The 21,071-nt window shown below is 37.3% G+C and overlaps 1 protein-coding gene and 1 long non-coding RNA gene across 2 annotated transcripts; both read right to left on the bottom strand.

Moving 5' to 3' along the window:
• Nucleotides 1-1,033: 1,033 nt before the first annotated feature.
• On the bottom strand, nt 1,034-13,344 carry LOC117317545. The gene is made up of 2 exons (XR_004530195.1): nt 12,991-13,344; nt 1,034-3,881 (listed from the first exon to the last, which is right to left on the bottom strand). It is a non-coding gene; the product is annotated as an uncharacterized LOC117317545 (long non-coding RNA).
• A 4,166-nt stretch (nt 13,345-17,510) lies between these two features.
• Nucleotides 17,511-17,936, bottom strand: LOC117317422 (putative nuclease HARBI1). The gene has a single exon (XM_033872232.1). It carries the CDS (start codon nt 17,934-17,936, stop codon nt 17,511-17,513), a length of 426 nt encoding a protein of 141 aa, XP_033728123.1.
• Nucleotides 17,937-21,071: the final 3,135 nt, after the last annotated feature.

The following is a 21,071-nucleotide window of genomic DNA, read 5'->3' on the forward strand; positions in this document are numbered from 1 at the left end:
CTCCCCACAGAGCACGCTAGATCACAAAACAACAAATGTTTCCCGCTTTTGTGTAAATCGATAACACCATAATACGTACATGATGTAGGTGTTTTCACTATATAATTGATACCTACACTGTAGGCAATTAATTATTGAAGGCATGTTGTTGACTGTCAAAACAAAACAGTAGTAATAACTTGTACTACATAGCTACAATCAATCGGGGACATCGACAGTTTTCATCAACGAGAAAATCACTCGTCACATCTCGTCAGATTCCGTACCTGTACATCAAAGACTTCATGAACCGGAATCACCCGAGTTAAGCCGAGTGACTAGGAAGTATATATCCGGTTACGGAAAATGTCACTGATTTCCGATTATGTTCTATAATGTTCCAAATCTCTCTATGGGTTTGAATATAAAACAGACGATTGGACAACACATACAGAGTATATGTCGTACTTGTAGGAATACAGACGAGTGGACAACAGATACAGATATAATGTCGTAGGAATACAGACGACTGGACAACAGATACAGATATAATGTAGAGATACGGACGATTGGACAACAGATACAAATATAATGTCGTAGGAATACAGACGAGTGGACAACAGATACAGATATAATGTCGTAGAGATACAGACGACTGGACAACACATACAGATATAATGTCGTAGGAATACAGACGAGTGGACAACAGATACAGATATAATGTCGTAGGAATACAGACGAGTGGACAACAGATACAGATATAATGTCGTAGAGATACAGACGACTGGACAACACATACAGATATAATGTCGTAGGAATACAGATGACTGGACAACACATACAGATATAATGTCGTAGGAATACAGACGAGTGGACAACAGATACAGATATAATGTCGTAGAGATACAGACGACTGGACAACACATACAGATATAATGTCGTAGGAATACAGACGATTGGACAACACATACAGAGTATATGTCGTACTTGTAAAATGTAGGATAAGTCACAAGTACGAAGCAACTATATCTGACATAAATGTAAACAGACATAATATGATTGATTAACCTTTTATTAGAATATTCTTAAAAATAAATATCAACGAGAATTTACAACAAGAAATAGAACTCGAAGATAAGAATACAGATTGTTCCTCTCTTTCCTTTTCGTTCATATTAAACAGGGGTACAACTATATCCATACTCACTCTTACTTAAAAATAACACTTAAAGCCTCTCTATATTTTGGTTAAAAATTAAAAAAAAAATGTTTTAAAACATATGATATCTAACCTGTTGTTGATATCATCTGATATCTATACCGTAGTTATTCATAATAACAATTAAAATCTGAGAAACAACCCCCTGATTATGGGAAAACTTTGATGCGGTGCTCAACTCTCTATACATAAATGAGACGAGGAGAATATGTCATGCACGCATGCGAGAACTGGTTTGTTTTGAAGAAAGGTGGGGATATACATTCACGTTCTATTTTTAGATGTTAATGAATTGAATTGTATACTTCACTTATGAGTTGAAGAGAGTTACATTTTATATCTACAAACAAAACAAAGAGAGGCTTTAACATTGCGGAGTTCGATACAAAACCTACAAAGTACAAACCTACGGAGTACTACGGACTACGATAAATATAACTTCAAGATGATAAAATATGATATACATATGTTTATATAAAGTTGTAAAATCTACAAGCTACACTGTACCTCACTAAGTTTTCTCGAATGTTGAGAGCGTGTACGAAATATCATTTTTCTCAACTTAACTTGTATGTACATAACGCTGACTTATTGGGTACCCGCTTATGTACTCCACAAAGGTGATTGATGGGGTTGATGTGTGTGGCATGGGAACAGCTACCCCCTTAACCCGCCACCAAAGACATAAACCTTCCAAGTCTGGCTCTAATCGACTCAAATTGTCGGTGGACCGATAAACAAAACAATACCATAGCTTCTTATTTATACCAGCTCGGATATTTGAAAGAAAACGTTTTTGGCGAGCTTGGTGTAAGCAGACACTATTCCTTGACAGTTGTGGTTACTTGTAAAAAATATTCCAGAATTATATGACCATGTGTTCCTGGAGAGTAAGCGTTTTTATTGTATCGAAAGGCATCATCTGAACAGCCTGGCGCTATCTACATGATCACGTGATCTAACATTATGCAAGCTCTAACGCGACCCTAGCAGACACATGAATGCCTTCTCCAAGCGTGTATATGGGAATGAAGATTATAAGCAAATATATACAAATAGATATCTACTCATATATCATATATCCATTACTAATTTGCATATACATACAGTCCAAGTCGTATCATATTATATTGGATTGAAGATCGTACCGAGGAGCGTTCTTCATTCAGAATCACTATCACTTATTTATTCAGCAAATGCCCCGGGGAAGTCTAAAGATAATTTACTGAAATGTATCGTCGTCCACGCTCTGTACAAAAGGAGGAAAATAGTGCAAAGTGAGATAGACTGTAGCAATCGTAACATTTCGGCCATTTCCGTTAAGGCTTCGATTCCGAATCATGGCGGAAATAGCCGAGATGTTTCAATTGAGACTGTGTGTGACATAGGCCTACAATACTACTACCCTGTTGCAGACGAAATTCGTCTTGTGATAATACTTAAATTTGTATTTATTAGGTCACGTGACCATCCTGACACATGCGAAACCATGTTCGATCCCTTGCAGTGCAAACACGTGTACATTTGTATATACATAAAGCGGACATGCACGAGTGCCAGGGAATGCAAAATGCACAGCTTATACTTGAACTCAAGAAAGATAAACTATTTACCACAGTCAAATCAGCAGCATGAACTTGATTTAATCAAGGTACATGTATTACCCATAATGCATTTGAAATAAGCACGTTTTTGAGATTTTTAAAATCTCGTTAAGATTTCCCAAATCCCAACCATCCCTCCAATTGTACAGTGAGATGTAGATGATAGTAACCCATCAAATAATGTGTACACGTCAGGCAAATATGTGCACACGGTATAATTAAGTAGATGTATATCCATATTGCGATTATTATGTAACATGTTTTGAATACTGACTTTGTAACAATTTTTATACACATAAAGTTAAAACAGACGTAAACAATTATCTTGGAATCATGTGTACATGTCATGCAAAAATGTACACGGCACCAAATTAATGTATATCAGTTGTATATTAAAACTGACACTTGACAATGTAGGCCACAGTTAAGAAATATACCGGCATGCAGTTCATTGTAACACATTAGCACGACTTCCGGTGTCAGTTTGTAGATACATCCAAGAATAAAGGAACATCATAATGCAACATAATTATCCCGACAACACTGTATTGCAAAGAAAGTCCGTGGATCACATACCAATTATTTAGATTCCATCCGATTGTAAGAATGTAGAAATACAATATCAAAATAAAATATATATAAATCGCAAATATGGTTCCATCATATTATGAGCTTCTACCAAATGCTCAGTAAAGAATAACACTTCGTAACAATTCTTTTAGACATTCTTTCTATTTACTCTTAGACTTTGGTCCCACTTTGTTCCCTTTGCTATCTTCAAAGTAGATGGAGTGTATTTTGCCATTAGGCCAATCTTCTACGGTATTTTTCCCGTTTGAATTCGCATCTTCCTCCGCCTCCCCCTGGGTGTCAAACCAAGGCCCTTGCATAAGTTGCTTTTGAAAACATCCATTTTCTCTAAAGGAAAAGTCAATAACCCATCTGTATCCATCATTCCCCTTCCCTTTCACACTCATATTGGTACTGTTATCGGATGGTAATCCGCAACAAACGCAGCACTGCAATTAAGTCTTCTCCAAATATCGTGTTTGGTTCCCTCGTCAGAATATCACGTCTCTCTGTAACATAAAAAGGTAAGAATGTTAACTACACGTGTGTACCTCGAGCATGTCTTATCTCTTTCTAAACCACGACATTTCTTTAAAATATCTAACGCCATAACAACTATTTGTGTGTAGATATAGATGCGTAATCATCATGTATGTATCCACAACCATGAGGTGTACTTTCATTATTGTGAAATAATCATTGGAAAAGCAAATTAATGCGCAACTGGTATGCTAACATCATAACGGTAGAGGTACAGGTGGTATTTTATCAGGTTTGTTGTTCCAGTTGTATATAGTGCAAATTAAATGAAAATATAAACTTCATTTATTTTACAACAATTGTGAAACAAGTTATATCAACTTATATAAATCACGCTTGTTAGCCCGGATGAAAGCGCGCGAGTGGTCTTAATGTGGGAGGAAACCGGAGTACCGGGGGGGGGGGGGGGGGGGGGGGGGGGGGGGGGGACCACGTGGTCGGACAGGTGACCCGATACCTATTCACGTCCAGCTAGCTATACAGGTGAGGGTAATCGTGTTACTACTGTGTCACCTGAACAACCAATTACAACTTAATACACTTTATACGATCGAACTCTAATTGTTAACACCCGTTCCTACATTCGGGCATTTTTTCATGTGCGAAACTTACATCAGGTGTATCAATCCAGTCTTTCTATCATATATTGTAATTGCAATCATTGATACTATAAACGGTATGGCCGTAAGGTGTGACGATCAATGAGAATCTGAAGTAAAACTTGTTACATCATCTACATGCCGATTCCAGCTCACAATATATGTAATGTATATACCACACCGACATCTTTGCGTTTCCATCTCTATATACAGTACATGCGAAGTACACGTTCGATTTGATGAAACGGGTACATGTAAGTATCGTGTTACATACTGGATAAAACAATGCTACAATTCCGATATCGTCGCTTTGGAGATATTGGCAACACAAATTAAAAATGCTATTTAAAAACTTACTTGAAACATTAATATATATATATATGTATGAAGAAACATCGAAGTATTGAAATAAACTGCTAGTTTACATACCAAAACACGACGAAAATCCGAGGTGTAATGCGTCCAGGTACAAATGCGGAGTGATACAGAAATTTAACTCAGTTACTTATACCACGGCCACAGGTATATTACTACACACAAGCTATGTTCGATTGTCGTTATTAACCTGTTAGTGAACGGATATGAAATTCATTAAATAATTAATATTTTCAATCGATAGCATCTAGGTCATGTGACCAGTGTTGACTGGTTTAACAATGTGGGACATTGGCGTAAGTATTGACATCCAGAAACCATTTTAGTTTTGCCCATACAACACAATGGCCATGTTCTGTTAGCCCGTAGAAATGATTCGATTCATTGAATTGTGGTAATTACCTTTGTATATGAATGTGTGTAATGTAATACAGGTACAATACCTGTACGTACTGTTCGCATGTGTACATTTCTACTTACCTTAATTTACAAATACGTGTGACTATATTGTACAACGTAGAGGGTGGGAGGAGTTACAGTATTATATCAAATACTTGTTACCCAGATCGCACACAAAGAAAAACACAGCCACATATGTATTCTGACTAGTATGCGGATAACTTTATGAATAATTTAACAATGAAACTTGATAATTGATTTAATAATGCAATAATATGTATTTTTTAATAATAGTCACATTGACCTTGACCTCAACAGTTATATAACTATGAAACTTGATAACTTATTTAACAATGAAATAATATGTATTTCAAAAAGAGTAACATCGACGGAAGCACCTTAAACTCGATTTAAATGAATATGTGGATTGCTATATGTGTTTCCCTATGAAGGTTAAAGGTCACCTTTATAGGACAATAGCGTTGAATTTCAAGCACGTGCAGATATCTACAAAAGTAGTCAGGTAATATAATTGGTAATGTACCAAAATGTTTCACCAATAATTTGCTTTTGATGCTAAATCAGTTTCTTTTATAGAGTTACTTTGTGGTAAGATGTAGCATGGAATAATTCTAAGTCACACAAATAATCAAACCTAAAAAATAGCCATGCTGTTATGCTCACAAGTGTCTTCAGCACGGGGTAGGAGCATTTGTTTGACCGGATTTCACTTCATGTACACGTAGAAATGCAAATGGCGGCTGTGAATAATATTGCACAAATATGGCATAAAGGGAGGCATTTCAATCAATAAAAAAGTTCATTAATCATACTTTTAAGACATCTGATCATACATGTAGTAACAAGGACGTTTTAAAGACAAATTGTTACACCGGCCCCCAGACCCCCCCGCAAAAAAAATTCGGGTCGCGCCTACGGCGCTCGCATTACCACTACATTACTGGAGCCCCCCTCCCTTCCAAATTCCTGGATCCGCGCCTGGTTATTTTGTGCAATATGTGTGCATTATCAGGATATTTTGTTGTTTACAAACAACTTAACAATTTACCCGACAACAGCAAGGCCTAAGGTATGCCATGATACATGCTAAAATGTATCAAGTTACTCCACTTTAATTGCACCATAGTAGGAATGTATGGGGTTATATCACTCATTTATAGTGATTTGATATTCAGATCACCCCGAGACAGAAATGTCAGATAAGTTCTAAAATAGTAATAGTGACACTGGCTGCGATATTTTTACCTTGAACGCCATATTTCGAGGACATGAAACAGGAAGAGTTCAATACAATATATCGTCAGGAAACAGCATTGTTTACCGACACTACGGACTTACGCCCACATATATGTTTGTTTTATCTGTTATACCCGTACACGGGCTCTAAGAATGTGGATCCATACACAGGGCCTGGGAATTGGTTATAATTTGTATGTGAATTTGGAATTTCACTAGTGTGTTTAGCATATTTTCCGACGGTTCGGGGGACTACATGAAATTTCTGTAAAAATGACACCATTCGGAGTTCATTATGAGAACTTAGAGGCCTAATAAACCGAGGCGTGTCATCGCTACCAGATTTTATTCTACCCTTGGAAAAGTCTGAAAATGTGCTATATACACACGGGACAATCCGAATACACATCGACTCTAACAAATCATCAAGTCCCTGTGGATGTAGATGTCACGTACACGGACCTCGTTGTATCTTATAATGGTTTATCCTGTATCTATTTTACTCTCCTTCTGCTATAAATAATTTCCATACATGTATCTATCATACAAAATTGATGTAAAAAGTATCAAGCAGTCACACCCAGGACACCTTTTCCACCTACTCACAAATAATGCAGTCTTATCAATATCCCATGGCTTTTTTCAACTACAAAGGACAAAAATAAGAGAGCTTTTCTTGTGGAATCATATACATTGTAGATGTTTTTCATTATACTCGCTAGTATACCAGTTTCTTGCTGCTGTCATGCCCTAGTTCTTTCTTGGAGGACATGACATCGATGGAATTCGATGGTATTGTACTTTGCTTTTATTAAGATAGGCATGACCGGTGTAACCGATAAAGCAGGAACCGTGTTGTTAAAGTATCCATGTAATCTTGTCCTTATCAAATTGGAATCGTTTTTGTATATCGTTTGTACTTCAATTTTCTTATAACTACACTTTTATGATATTGTCACCATATTAAGTTACTAGAACGAATTAAAGTGTGATCTGAAAGACTTCAAATACCACCAACCATTCATTGTATGTCGCATATACCGTGATGTCATTATGGTACGAATTATACCAATATTTCACCTTAATGGCACCAGACTTGGCCAAATTCTCCATGTTAGTTAAGAATGGAATGTAATTTTCTAAATTTTATCTATTCCAAATTGAGAAACATTATCGATAGTCATCTATGTTCATACATGCAAGCAAATGAAACAAACGAACATTATCTATTACATTGTTGTCTATTTTAGCTACTACGTACTCGCACGTTAAACAGAATCAACTACCCGCTTTCGATAGATTTTCTTTGCTGATTTCAGTTATTAAGCCATGATGTTCAAATTGAATTATGATATTAAAATAATTTCAGGAAATGGATTTATATAAGTTACTACAACTTGCTTCCTGATCCTATCTTTCGTACTGTACTTTGTGTTGTTATAAAGTTAATATCAGGTTATGAATGAAATAACGTTTATATTAATGGTACGTAGTCATTAGGACGGTTCGCCGTCTGGTGACTGTTCCACCTAAAGGATCGCGTTGTGGTAAAATAGTTTACATGTATTTAAGTTTCAATCGAATTAGATATCTTTATAAGACAGCAACCGAAGCAGGAATGTAAATATTGGACAGCCTGGCTATGGTATGTATATAGCTGTGTTCACGACAGACATACACGCAGCTCTTCATGTGGTATAAGTCTGTCTGCAAATCCGTCTTTTATATTAGCTATAGATATTAACACAAAAATGCTTAATCATTGCTGTGTTTTAATTCCGTAAAATGACAAACGTTATAGTCTATATGAATTATGAATACTAAAGATTAAACTGATTTGGTCTAGATTAATCAAGCCACCGGATTTGTGCCGCTACAACACGTATTTACAAGCAACTTGTGTCGTCTGAAAGCCGCTACCCAGGCCTAGGGGATTTTCAGTAATAGGGAGAAAGGTTACATAAGCTATGCTGGCTGTGTGTAAACATGCCGTGGTATAGATATACATGTAGGATACCACATACGTTTGAGTTCCATATGACCTTTGTAAGAGTTTGACGAGTTAAAAATTGTCTCACTTACTACATGTACGTTCGACTAATGAATCTTATCACATTGGGAAACGAAATCGGTCCCACGTAATCACGTGGTCATTGTATTCGATGTAACGTTGAAGAGATATCGTATTATACTTATATTAGGAACGACAGAAAAATCAAAATTAGCCCCTTTGAACACAAGAAAAAAAAAACTTGCAAAACTACGTTCTCCAGATTTATAAAGCAAGCCCGAGAATTCCTTAGTAAAACGAATGTAATATTTTTGTTTGTCACATAGCTTAGATGCTTTGCAAACATCCGCGAACAAAATATGTTTTCAAAATCTAAAATGACGTTTTTTTTCCTTCCCAGTCCTCTTTCTTTGAATCTACCGTAAAATATAGCTCCACCATGTGCTAAATACACAGTACATTTTAGCTTGTGTTAAACAAGATGGGTGTAATTTATGTTGTGACAGATTATTTTACTGCTTATTAAAACAAGCAAGAGGTTTGGGCACAAGTTATGGCAACTTATAGATCCCCTCTCCTTCACAATCAGAAATCTATTTCAGTAATGAGGCAGCAACACTAGACATATATGTATATTATATGCAATGAAACTAATCTGGAAACCAGGTGAGTGAAAGAAGAGAAAGATTAAAAGTGCAGAAAAATGGCAATGATATCATCAAGCCTTGTTTATCATTTACAGCAATATATATATCATGATAAAAATACCCTTGTATTTCTCAAGCATCGTACAATAAAACATATTTTTTTATCTACAAATGACATGTACGTGAACTTACTCTTATTGATTTATGTGTCGTCATTAAAATAACGACACAGGACCAATGATGAGTCATACATTTTTATCGCTTTTGTCCCAGTACATCAATATTCCTTAACTGAACGAAATTTCATAACTTATTAAATTATCCATAAAAAGGCATTACAGAATTTCAGGGAAGTTCCCCTCAAAGGGTTTTCCTTAGATCCAATAATTCTTTCCAATCGAAAATTTTAAGTGAAGGAATATTGTAACTGGTGCCGCCTTGTGTTGATAAAATATTAAAGGATTCCGAAAAATTGAAATTTTACAAAACTACCAAAATCTGACAAAGATAAATGCATCGCTTACCTGTCGAATGGGCTAAAGATTGTATTCTATCCAGATGTACAATGTATATAAACAGGTGTTTACCAAAATCAGTCACACGTGTATCTGAGCGATAGGTTTAAACCTACGTCACACATTAATACAGCTTATATGTCACTTAGAAATTCGAACCTATAGAAATCGACCATAGGAGCGAATCTGTAAAGGTCTGGTTAGCTTAAAGACTAGGGATAATTGAACGCTAATATAATCTGCTATTTAAGACTGGTTAAAAACAACACTTACCTACCCCCCCCCCCCCCCCCCCCCCCCCCCCCCCCCCCCCTTTTTTTATTTTTTTTTTTTTTTTTGTGAAATTTAAGAATTTTATGAAATTATCTTTTTATGTATAATTGGCCCGGTAAAATTTAGAATTTTTATTTTGTAAAATTTAAAACTTTTTTTTCATTATGAACGTTTTATGGAATTTTGTGTTTATAAAATCTCTGCTAGATATCGTGAAGCTTGACGTGTTTTCTACGCTTGTTCCCGGTCCGATGTTTACGTAACGAATTACGACACACTGACCTTCCGTCTTCGCGATATTATCACACGGCCATTGATACCACAAAGCAAACATGTTTGGTTCATGTTTTGTTCGATACACAGCTGACATGTCCATGACCCCAATCAATAGATTTGTTAAAAAAACGAGCTAGTCATGTGATTTCCAGTCAATAAGTCTACGGTTTCTAAAATGTTTTACGGCCTTTTCAAAATTTAAGCTTTCCGTAATCCGGCCCATGTATTAGGAGATTAGACGGGCTGTTTTACATAAAATGTACCAACCAGCATTGTTAGCTTCTGTAAACATACGCGCGCATATTATTTAGTTACCAACGTGTCGCAGTGTTAGTTAAGATACCGTTTACAATTCCAATCCAGTTAGTATAACAAATAATATCCAAAAAGAATACTATTTAGGATTTTAAAATTTCGTATAAAAAATTGGAATTATGCATGTCGAAGATCAATGCTTTCTAAAGCGGACGTATCATCGAAAAATCAAATACAGGACATTTGTCACAAGCTACGATAAAATCAATTTCGTGTGTTTACTCCGTGTCAATACAATGGATGGGACAAACGTAATCTACGTGTCGCTGGCTCATCAGCTATTTGTGTACCATATCGGGTATCTCCGACACGAAGGGAAGGAAATACCACCGCCAGTCACAAACGTACCCGGCGACAGTACTACAGGGCATATAACAGGAAGTACAGGTGGTGGGGCGCTCGCGTTTTCACTGCTAGGACTACTCCAATAATATTAGAGGTTTACACGACAGGAAACTTTTGACAGGCTGTCATGTAACCTCTAATCACCACCGCACATAAAACCTGTTGCTGTGACCCACCTAATTAAAGTCGTTTAAAAGTTATCTTTATTCATATTTCATATGATCTGACCTACCTTATTCTATTTATCTATCATAAATACACATAGTCACACAACGTGTGTCCATATCTATATCCAAGATCAGTGATTATTAGCCTCTTTTGTCGTTTAAGCGTAGGTCCCATTTGTATATACCGCCATACTTGTTTTGATTGTGACCTCTCGAGGTTATTTCCGGTTTATCCAAATATGGAGTTGAAATAGACGAAACAAACGAAACGCTGTGAAAATATTACGCTACGTTTTCCGTTTTATGTGCATTCCGTATTTTATAATAACCGGAACAGCAAAGTTGTTTTAGTGACCCAATATTTAACACAGTAGGTTGCAAGTGAATTATTGTGGATATAATTATATTTAAGAGGTGTCCATCAACAGTTTGTGCATAAATGGATTGATACTTCATCAACAAGTAAGCGTACACATATTTGTTAACAAGAATTATTGTTTTAGATGGTTTATGACACCTTTTCGTCGCGCCCTAGAATCAGGGCGCTGGCAGCTACAAGAAAAACACGCTGAGGGGATATGAGGTCGCAATATCCACCAATGTAATCAGGTGGAATAAGACCTCATATACGTATAGGAGTATGCTAGGACATGAGTTCGATTTCCCGGCTGAGGAAGAGAAGTGTTTATGTAGCCTGGTAAATACTAGCCGCAATATACCGCTCGGCTAGAGAGATATCTTTAGCTCGATTGCTTGAGCCTAAGACTAGTAAGCCAGAGGTACCGGGGTCGATTCCTGTTTACACATTTAGATACACACACAAAAATTAAAAAAAGAGCAACTAATTTTCTCCGATGGCTGCATATTTGATATATTTGTATAGGGTTGTACGGTGGGCAGAGTATACGTACACAATCTATGAAAACTTCTGATGAATAAAGAATGTAAAACAGTTAAAACTACGTCATTCAGCTGTTTCATCCTCCTAGGACTAGCGATGGTATCGAGTTATTGGTAGGATATTGGATAATTTTAAAAGAAGGCAGGGAAAATCCACCAGTTTTCCACCAAAACATTTAGAGACAAATGTATCTGCTAAATGGAATATAACATCATTGTTCGGGTAATATCTGTATCAAACCAGTTTGAAATTTTTACACGAAACTCTTTAAACGCTCGATTCAAACACAATTTAACAATCCAGTTCTCAGTAATACGTTATTTCTGAATTAATGTCAACAGTTTGTTTAATGGCACATACATTTTACTTACACCAGAAACCAATGTAACCCCAATGAATTCCATTTGGGAGATGGACGGCAGTCCCATTTCTGTTCCGTAAAGGACACTTTGGTGGAGCAATGACTGGTTTGCTAGATGCACCTTAATTGTATTTTTAATATTCACCAATTCTTTATTATAATGTTCCTTTCATCACGAGACATCAGTCTGGTTATCCCGCGGACCGGTAGAGTACTATTGTTAACGTTATCTTCAGATAGCTTCCGCTATTGCGAAACCTCTGAACCCTAACAAATCCTCAAAAACAAATCCGGGTAATGTAGACGAGATAACGTCATCATTCATTAACGAATTACAGAAAAAAAAATGTTTTGAACTTCCGCCTTATCGTCTGTTTACGTATACCCATTAACGAGATCATGTCCCCATAGATGTTGATAGGACGCTAACTAATGTAAAATAAAAACCAAATCCGCAGAACAGATCCGGATGTATGAACTACGCCTACTAAATTGACACGATGAGCATCGCTAAACCATGTTTGTGATATTGTAGCATTGATTTATATATTGTTAAAAAAAAGAAATAAAAGCATGAAATGGTATTCAGACAACAATGTAAATACATAAAATAATATTAATACGAATCGTATCTCACCTTCAACAACGACCGGACACTCTGTTTGCTCTCTCGACAGCAATCTTTATCGCAAGCAATTAATCTACAACAATAATTAGCTGGCGGTCCTGCTCCCTCTAGTTCACTTCTAAAAACTAAAGTTACAGTCCGCGGCTGTATGCTTATTGATCAAACCACGTGAATATACGGGTATCGATCAGGTTCTTTGAAGACGCTTGACACCAACGAGTCTCTTATACATGCATATGTCAACCCGCTTTAACGGCTCTGACGCATCTTTTGTTTAGATTCCGGCAACGTAAAACGTGTATATTCCTGCCATCTCCTGTTTTAGAAATATCTACATATGCTGAGCCGACTGTCATTAATGTGGAATCGAATATCCCGGAATTACCCTGGTTCTCCACTTCGCCGTCATCCGGGTACAGTTAATTGATCGGCAAGAGAAAATCGTTCACGCGTAAGCCTGACCGACTTAAAACATTCTCGAAAAAAAAAATGTTTGAAGTTTAATATTGGTTATGGAATACATAGTTTAATTAAACTGTAGTTACATGGGATCTTTAAAATTACATCTTTATTTGAATAATAGTGGCTATGAAACTGATACCAATCTAGCTATTTGCATTTCCACAGGGGCCTGACGATCGATGAGTCGAGTCGCACTCGCCTATTAAACGTTCGTCAAGATAAATATAAAACCAATCAGCCATACTGCCGTTACAATAAATTCCCCAACGCGGTCACTGATTGACCTGGGACGCCATCAAGGTGTGTGAACGTACATATGAATGTTTGGTACACTTATAGCAGTGTCTCTGGTTAATTTGACAGATTTACATGTAAAAGAGGCAAACGGTTATACGGTCTGGTTAGCTTTGACAGAGTTAAGGGACGGTACACGGTTATACGGTCTGGTTAGCTTTGACAGAGTTAAGGGACGGTACATGGTTATACGGTCTGGTTAGCTTTGACAGAGTTAAGGGACAGTACACGGTTATACGGTCTGGTTAGCTTTGAGAGAATTAGGGGACGGTACACGGTTATACGGTCTGGTTAGCTTTGACAGAGTTAAGGGACGGTACACGGTTATAAGGTCTGGTTAGCTTTGGCAGAGTTAATGGACAGTACACGGTTATACGGTCTGGTTAGCTTTGACAGAGTTAAGGGACGGTACACGGTTATACGGTCTGGTTACCTTTGACAGAGTTAAGACACAGTACACGGTTATACGGTCTGGTTAGCTTTGACAGAGTTAAGGGACAGTACACGGTTATACGGTCTGGTTAGCTTTGACAGAGTTAAGGGACGGTACATGGTTATACGTTATAATTAGCTTTGACAGAGTTAAGGGACAGTACACGGTTATACGGTATGGTTAGCTTTGACAGAGTTAAGGGCCGGTACACGGTTATACGGTCTGGTTACCTTTGACAGAGTTAAGGGACGGTACATGGTTATACGTTATAATTAGCTTTGACAGAGTTAAGGGACAGTACACGGCTACACGGTCTGGTTAGCTTTGACAGAGTTAAGGGACGGTACACGGTTATACGGTCTGGTTAGCTTTGATAGAGTTAAGGGACGGTACACGGTTATACGGTCTGGTTAGTTGTGACAGAGTTAAGGGACAGTACACGGTTATACGGTCTGATTAGCTTTGATAGAGTTAAGGGACGGTACACGGTTATACGGTCTGGTTAGCTTTGACAGAGTTAAGGGACGGTACACGGTTATACGGTCTGGTTAGCTTTGACAGAGTTAAGGGACAGTACACGGTTATACGGTCTGATTAGCTTTGATAGAGTTAAGGGACGGTACACGGTTATACGGTCTGGTTAGCTTTGACAGAGTTAAGGGACGGTACACGGTTATACGGTCTGATTAGCTTTGATATAGTTAAGGGACGGTACACGGTTATACGGTCTGGTTAGCTTTGACAGAGTTAAGGGACGGTACACGGTTATACGGTCTGGTTAGTTGTGACAGAGTTAAGGGACGGTACACGGTTATACGGTAAGGTTAGCTTTGACAGAGTTAAGGGACTGTACAAGGTTATACGGTCTGATTAGCTTTGACAGAGTTAAGGGACAGTACACGGTTATACGGTCTGGTTAGCTTTGACAGAGTTAAGGGACGGTACATGGTTATACGTTATAATTAGCTTTGACAGAGTTAAGGGACAGTACACGGTTATACGGTATGGTTAGCTTTGACAGAGTTAAGGGACGGTACATGGTTATACGTTATAATTAGCTTTGACAGAGTTAAGGGACAGTACACGGCTACACGGTCTGGTTAGCTTTGACAGAGTTAAGGGACGGTACACGGTTATACGGTCTGGTTAGCTTTGATAGAGTTAAGGGACGGTACACGGTTATACGGTCTGGTTAGTTGTGACAGAGTTAAGGGACAGTACACGGTTATACGGTCTGATTAGCTTTGATAGAGTTAAGGGACGGTACACGGTTATACGGTCTGGTTAGCTTTGACAGAGTTAAGGGACGGTACACGGTTATACGGTCTGGTTAGCTTTGACAGAGTTAAGGGACGGTACATGGTTATACGTTATAATTAGCTTTGATAGAGTTAAGGGACGGTACACGGTTATACGGTCTGGTTAGCTTTGACAGAGTTAAGGGACGGTACACGGTTATACGGTCTGATTAGCTTTGATATAGTTAAGGGACGGTACACGGTTATACGGTCTGGTTAGCTTTGACAGAGTTAAGGGACGGTACACGGTTATACGGTCTGGTTAGTTGTGACAGAGTTAAGGGACGGTACACGGTTATACGGTAAGGTTAGCTTTGACAGAGTTAAGGGACTGTACAAGGTTATACGGTCTGATTAGCTTTGATAGAGTTAAGGGACGGTACACGGTTATACGGTATGGTTAGCTTTGACAGAGTTAAGGGACGGTACACGGTTATACGGTATGGTTAGCTTTGACAGAGTTAAGGGACGGTACACGGTTATACGGTATGGTTAGCTTTGACAGAGTTAAGGGACGGTACACGGTTTTTACGGTCTGGTTAGCTTCGACAGAGTTAAGGGACGGTACACGGTTATACGGTCTGGTTAGCTTCGACAGAGTTAAGGGACGGTGCACGGTTATGGCGTCGATGAAGTAGAAAGCGATCCCCTTCCGGAACAGTAGATTCTCTATTTGAATTTGAGGTATCTGTACTTTAACTACAGATATCTAATTATTTAATTACTTTTTAATAGAGGTGTCTCTATTTAAATACAGATACCATTATTTGAAATTCTACCATGTTTGCTATGCAACGCCAGTTTTGATTGGTTTAAAACCATGTATTATTTTCCAATAACCCACGCTCGTGCCAATAATACACGCTCGTGAGTCACAGCTGTTACAATTTTATATACCTAATATTCACCCGTTTTATAAAAGGTTACTATAGCCGAGTGGGCTAATGGATTAGTCTTTCAATAAATTTTTATCAAGACGCGAGTTCGAATCCTACGGAGGCCCCACCTTTTTCTTTTTCTTTTTTTTATCCTTTTTTTTTTTAAATATTCAAAATCAATGCCATATGATAGATGCTCTTGATCGTAGTACTGTATTGCCTGTATATTTCATCAACAAATAATGCAATACTCAAGAAATAAATTACAAGGACTCGGATATTTTGCAATTTTAATTAATAACTCAGGCCTGCGGCCTTCGTTATTAATTAATTGCAAAATATCCTCGTCCTCGTTGTATATCCTGCAACAATACACGAATCATCGTTAATTATTTCTTAATTAAGATATATCTATTTAATTACTGATATCTAAATCAAATAAGTAAAAACCCAAACTACTTACCATACAATTCCTATAATTGCTTTTTTCTTCTCAGACGAAGTTGTTCTTTTTTTTTACCTCAGTATGATTGCAGTGCTCGAGCAATGTGAAAAATTTGAATGCAACAGGTTGCATTTGAAATAAGGGAAAGTCCATAGGTTGAGTGAGAGGTATGAAGATGTGAATACACCTTAATTGTTCTATTAATCAAAATTATACAGCGTGCTTATCAATGAAATATTTCATACAATCTGATAAACTGTTCTTCAGCTTTCATGGGATCACAGTCTTTGAAATGTGTATGCATAATTGCCTTTAAAATTTGTGTTGTGTTGTGATAAATCAAGATACTGTGATAATCTGTGATATTTGTTGGAATGTGTATTTGTGTTTCAGGGATCTGTAATGTTTAAGTTATTTTTAAAGTTAATTGATATAAATTTGACATGTGTATCAAGCATCTGAACAAAACATTCACTTGAAAATTGTTGATGTTTTTTTTATTATCATTAAAAACTAAAAAGCTTGTTGGTGTTATTTCTTCCACGGGCTTGTTAGAACATGTTGTCGTTATTTTCAGCGAGTTAGTATGACCCGCGTCATGTGTGACGTCATTTCCGATACATTGAAGTTATAGACTGGAATCTAATTTGAGGACGCTGATATGCTTATCTAATAAGACATGTTAATTTTATCTACAAAACAGACAGTTACAATACTGACTAACCTGCAATTGCCCCAAACTCTTGCTTTGTTCTGTTTCCGTTTTCTCCTCTCGGGAATGTAACAAAATTACGGATGCTTCTTGCAAGGGCACCGACAACTCGCCGCACAACTCTACTGACTGTCGGCTGAGAAATCTTAACAGAGTCGCCTATCAATTGTTGGAAGGATCCTGTCGCCAAGAACCTCAAACAAATAAGGACTTGCAACAGGGGTGGGAGGGACACGCTTCTGAGCGTTCCATGGGAAATGGAATCCGCCACCAGACCAACGATATATACGATGGTGTCCGGCCGAAATCGAAAACGCCGGAACACTTCTTCATCTGAAAGGAACTCTGGGGGGTTCTGGCGATCCATTATAAGCCCTGGCCTTGGTATGACCACTTCTCTCATTTCTCTATTTACAAAAAGTCCTGCCGCCATGGTGAAGAAAGGTATGCTGAGCATGGGCAATACCATACTCAAGAAATCTTGAGAACGTGCTCAAATCTTGAGCACAGATTTTTTCATGAATACGACTTGAGCATGAGAACAAAATCCGTGAGTACAAAACTTTATTTTGAGCACAAACTCTTGAGTTTGAGCATGAGTACAGTTTCCTGAATTCGGGCCCAGGTGTTATTATCTGTATACTTTATGAGGAGTTTCTATTGTAATCTAAATCAGTTTTATATACCCCCTCCCCCCCCCCCCCCCCCCCCCCCTCCTCTCTCTCTCTCTCTCTCTCTCTATCGATTTTAAGTTAGAATTACGGTTTCCTATGCATGTATGAACCCTGTTTTGTTATAATGATTGTGAAACTCTATTGCCTAACATGTTCCTCGCGATCTCATTGTAAAACGTCAATTATGTCTTTTGTTCGCCGCTGATTTATTTATTTTTTTTTTTGTCGTGATTTCGGACGATAACAAAATGCACTTGCTGGATATCCGTGTTGACGTTTGATTCTAATTGGTCAGCATTGTGCTAGGAACCGAGTTTATCGTATAATTTGTTTTCAAAAATCGGTATGCAATGCAGAAATACACAGTTGTGTTTGATTTATGAACTTGTTTACAATAAATGCTGACCTAGATAATTCCCTACAGTGTTATCTTGAAAATTACAATATGCCTCGCGCTTCAGAAGTTGTCCCATGAAACGAAAGAAAAAATAAATAAAAACTAATCTAAACTAATTATGTAGTGACTCATAGAGTCAGTAAAGTTAGGTGGCACGTTCCTGTCACGCACGCGGAGAAATATCGTTTTAAAACGTTCAAAGCAATAGGTATCTTACAGTGTAAAATGGGTTTTAAATTACATCAGGCATGACTTCATTAAAACAGCCTGTTAAATATTTCAACCTGAACCAACAGTTAGGTCGGAGTGTAGTAACAATTAATTTTTATTGACTTCGAAAACATGGAGATAGTTACGGTATGGACACAGCATAGCAAACGTTGAAATAAAAGATAACTCCATATCCATGTTTGATAACTTCTACTTAGATTCTATAGTTGTGCAATACAATACAATACAATACAATACAATACAATACAATACAATACAATACAATGCAATGCAATACAATACAATACAAATACAATACAATACAAATACAAATACAATACCATACAATACAATACAATACAATACAATACAAATACAATACAATGCAATACGATACGATACGATACTATACAATACAATACAAAACAATAACATACAATACAATACAATACAATACAATACAATACATAGAGAATTATACATACCTTTTACCATATCGGACCCAATATTGGCCCCTCGACCCCAATATTGGGGTCTCAGGGCCAATATTGGGTCCGATATTCTATTTATTGTATTCTTAGTAATACATCACAGAAAATTAGTTAAAATAACATTTATAACTTCACAAGAATAATCCAATTCATTTTTTTAAATCTAGCCATTTAGTCCCTTTAATGTACAGAGTATTGAAAATAAACATCATTTATACTATCAAAGATCAAGAGTAAGCATTAATAACATTTCAATCAGTCCGAATCACTGTCAATAATTATCCTTGCTCTTTTCCTAGTACTAGTACTTGTTTCCTGATCATATTGCTTAGAGTTAGAGCAGAAATTAAATATCACATTTCCCGTTATACTTGCCCAAATCAAAATTGATTTTGCAAATTCAACATTCTTTGCCTCTTAATCCTGAACAGGATATCATCTTGAATGACTTCGTGTATTGAAATGTTGAGGTTATCAGTTTCCTCTCTAAGCATATGTTCTTTTTCAGCTAAATAATCCAGCTCGACAATTCTTGCTGTGAGTGAATTCAAAATCTCCTCTCTAGTGTCTGCATTACGTCGTCTTCTAGACGCCATGTTGTTTGTTTTGTTTCGCTGGCAACACAGGGGCTACGTCAAACCCTGAGAGACCCGAATGGTTTGATGAGAAACAAAACCTAGAGGGGTTCCGCATAGAGGGCCAATACGGGGTTTGGGGTGCATTACTGAATCAAGAATGCATGGGTGAAGATTACGGGTCGGGCGATTTGGCGCAATTATGTATATGCAAAAAAAAAACTGTATTTATTACTAAGTATACAATAAAATACAATATTTACATCTTTCCCTTCTTAGTGGATTAATAAGCGCGGAAATTGGTAACACAATCATGACGTCGTGTCTTTGTGACGTTACGAAACGTCAGCTATACGGCGCCATTTTGAAAGGACTGATCGACGCAATTTTGACGTTTTCTCCTGTCATCCTCTGACATCTATGCAGAAAGTTTACGTCAAGTGAGTGTTTAAAGTAAACTAAACATTCGACCACGTCACTATTAAACGCTGTGCTTGACAACCATAGTTAATCCGAGACGGATATTGTGGATTGTAGATATTTTATGATATAATATAATTACATGTTATCTAAAACGTTAAACGTATTAAAACATGTTTAGTTTTTTCTTTTAATTTTTACTGATGTCTTTATCATCTAGGACCTAGTGCATATGTGTTACGACTATGAATACTGGGAATTATGGATTGTGAAACATAGAACTTGGGACGATAGAGCATGGACCTGAACAGGAGGTGCTTTGCGCAGGTGTAGAGAAACTGTATTATAACTATCACTCATGACCTAGGACGCCAACTGTGCCCACGACGTTCCTAGACAGCACTTGACATGATTCACAGGCAGTGGTAAACACTATAGATTCACTGGAACTACATTATCTTAGCAACCACGGCTTCCGTTCTTACCAAAGCGACAACACATACAAATTTTTTTTTTCTTCGCACGGTATTTCAACGATTGTTTGATGTACATTGTAAATATAAGGATCGTATGTATCTCAGTTTGACTGCGTGCTCAATAGAACATGTTCGATGCCAACTGCTGACATGCGACCGTATACGCAGTCAAAATGAGGTACAATCCTCAAATACAATGCACAAAATGATATATATTGTATATTACTGTGCATGTCATACAATGTAATTACAATACAATACACTCTTTGTTTGTTTGCTGGGATAATTGCCCCGTGAACAGCAAGGGGGATTTTTAGGCGGGGTC

This window comes from Pecten maximus, chromosome 19 (assembly GCF_902652985.1).
Source record: "Pecten maximus chromosome 19, xPecMax1.1, whole genome shotgun sequence".
NCBI lineage: Eukaryota > Metazoa > Mollusca > Bivalvia > Pectinida > Pectinidae > Pecten > Pecten maximus.

Excerpts from the sequence above, each read along its gene's own strand:
- LOC117317422 (XM_033872232.1), bottom strand. The coding sequence starts at position 17,936 with ATGGCGGCAGGACTTTTTGTAAATAGAGAAATGAGAGAAGTGGTCATA.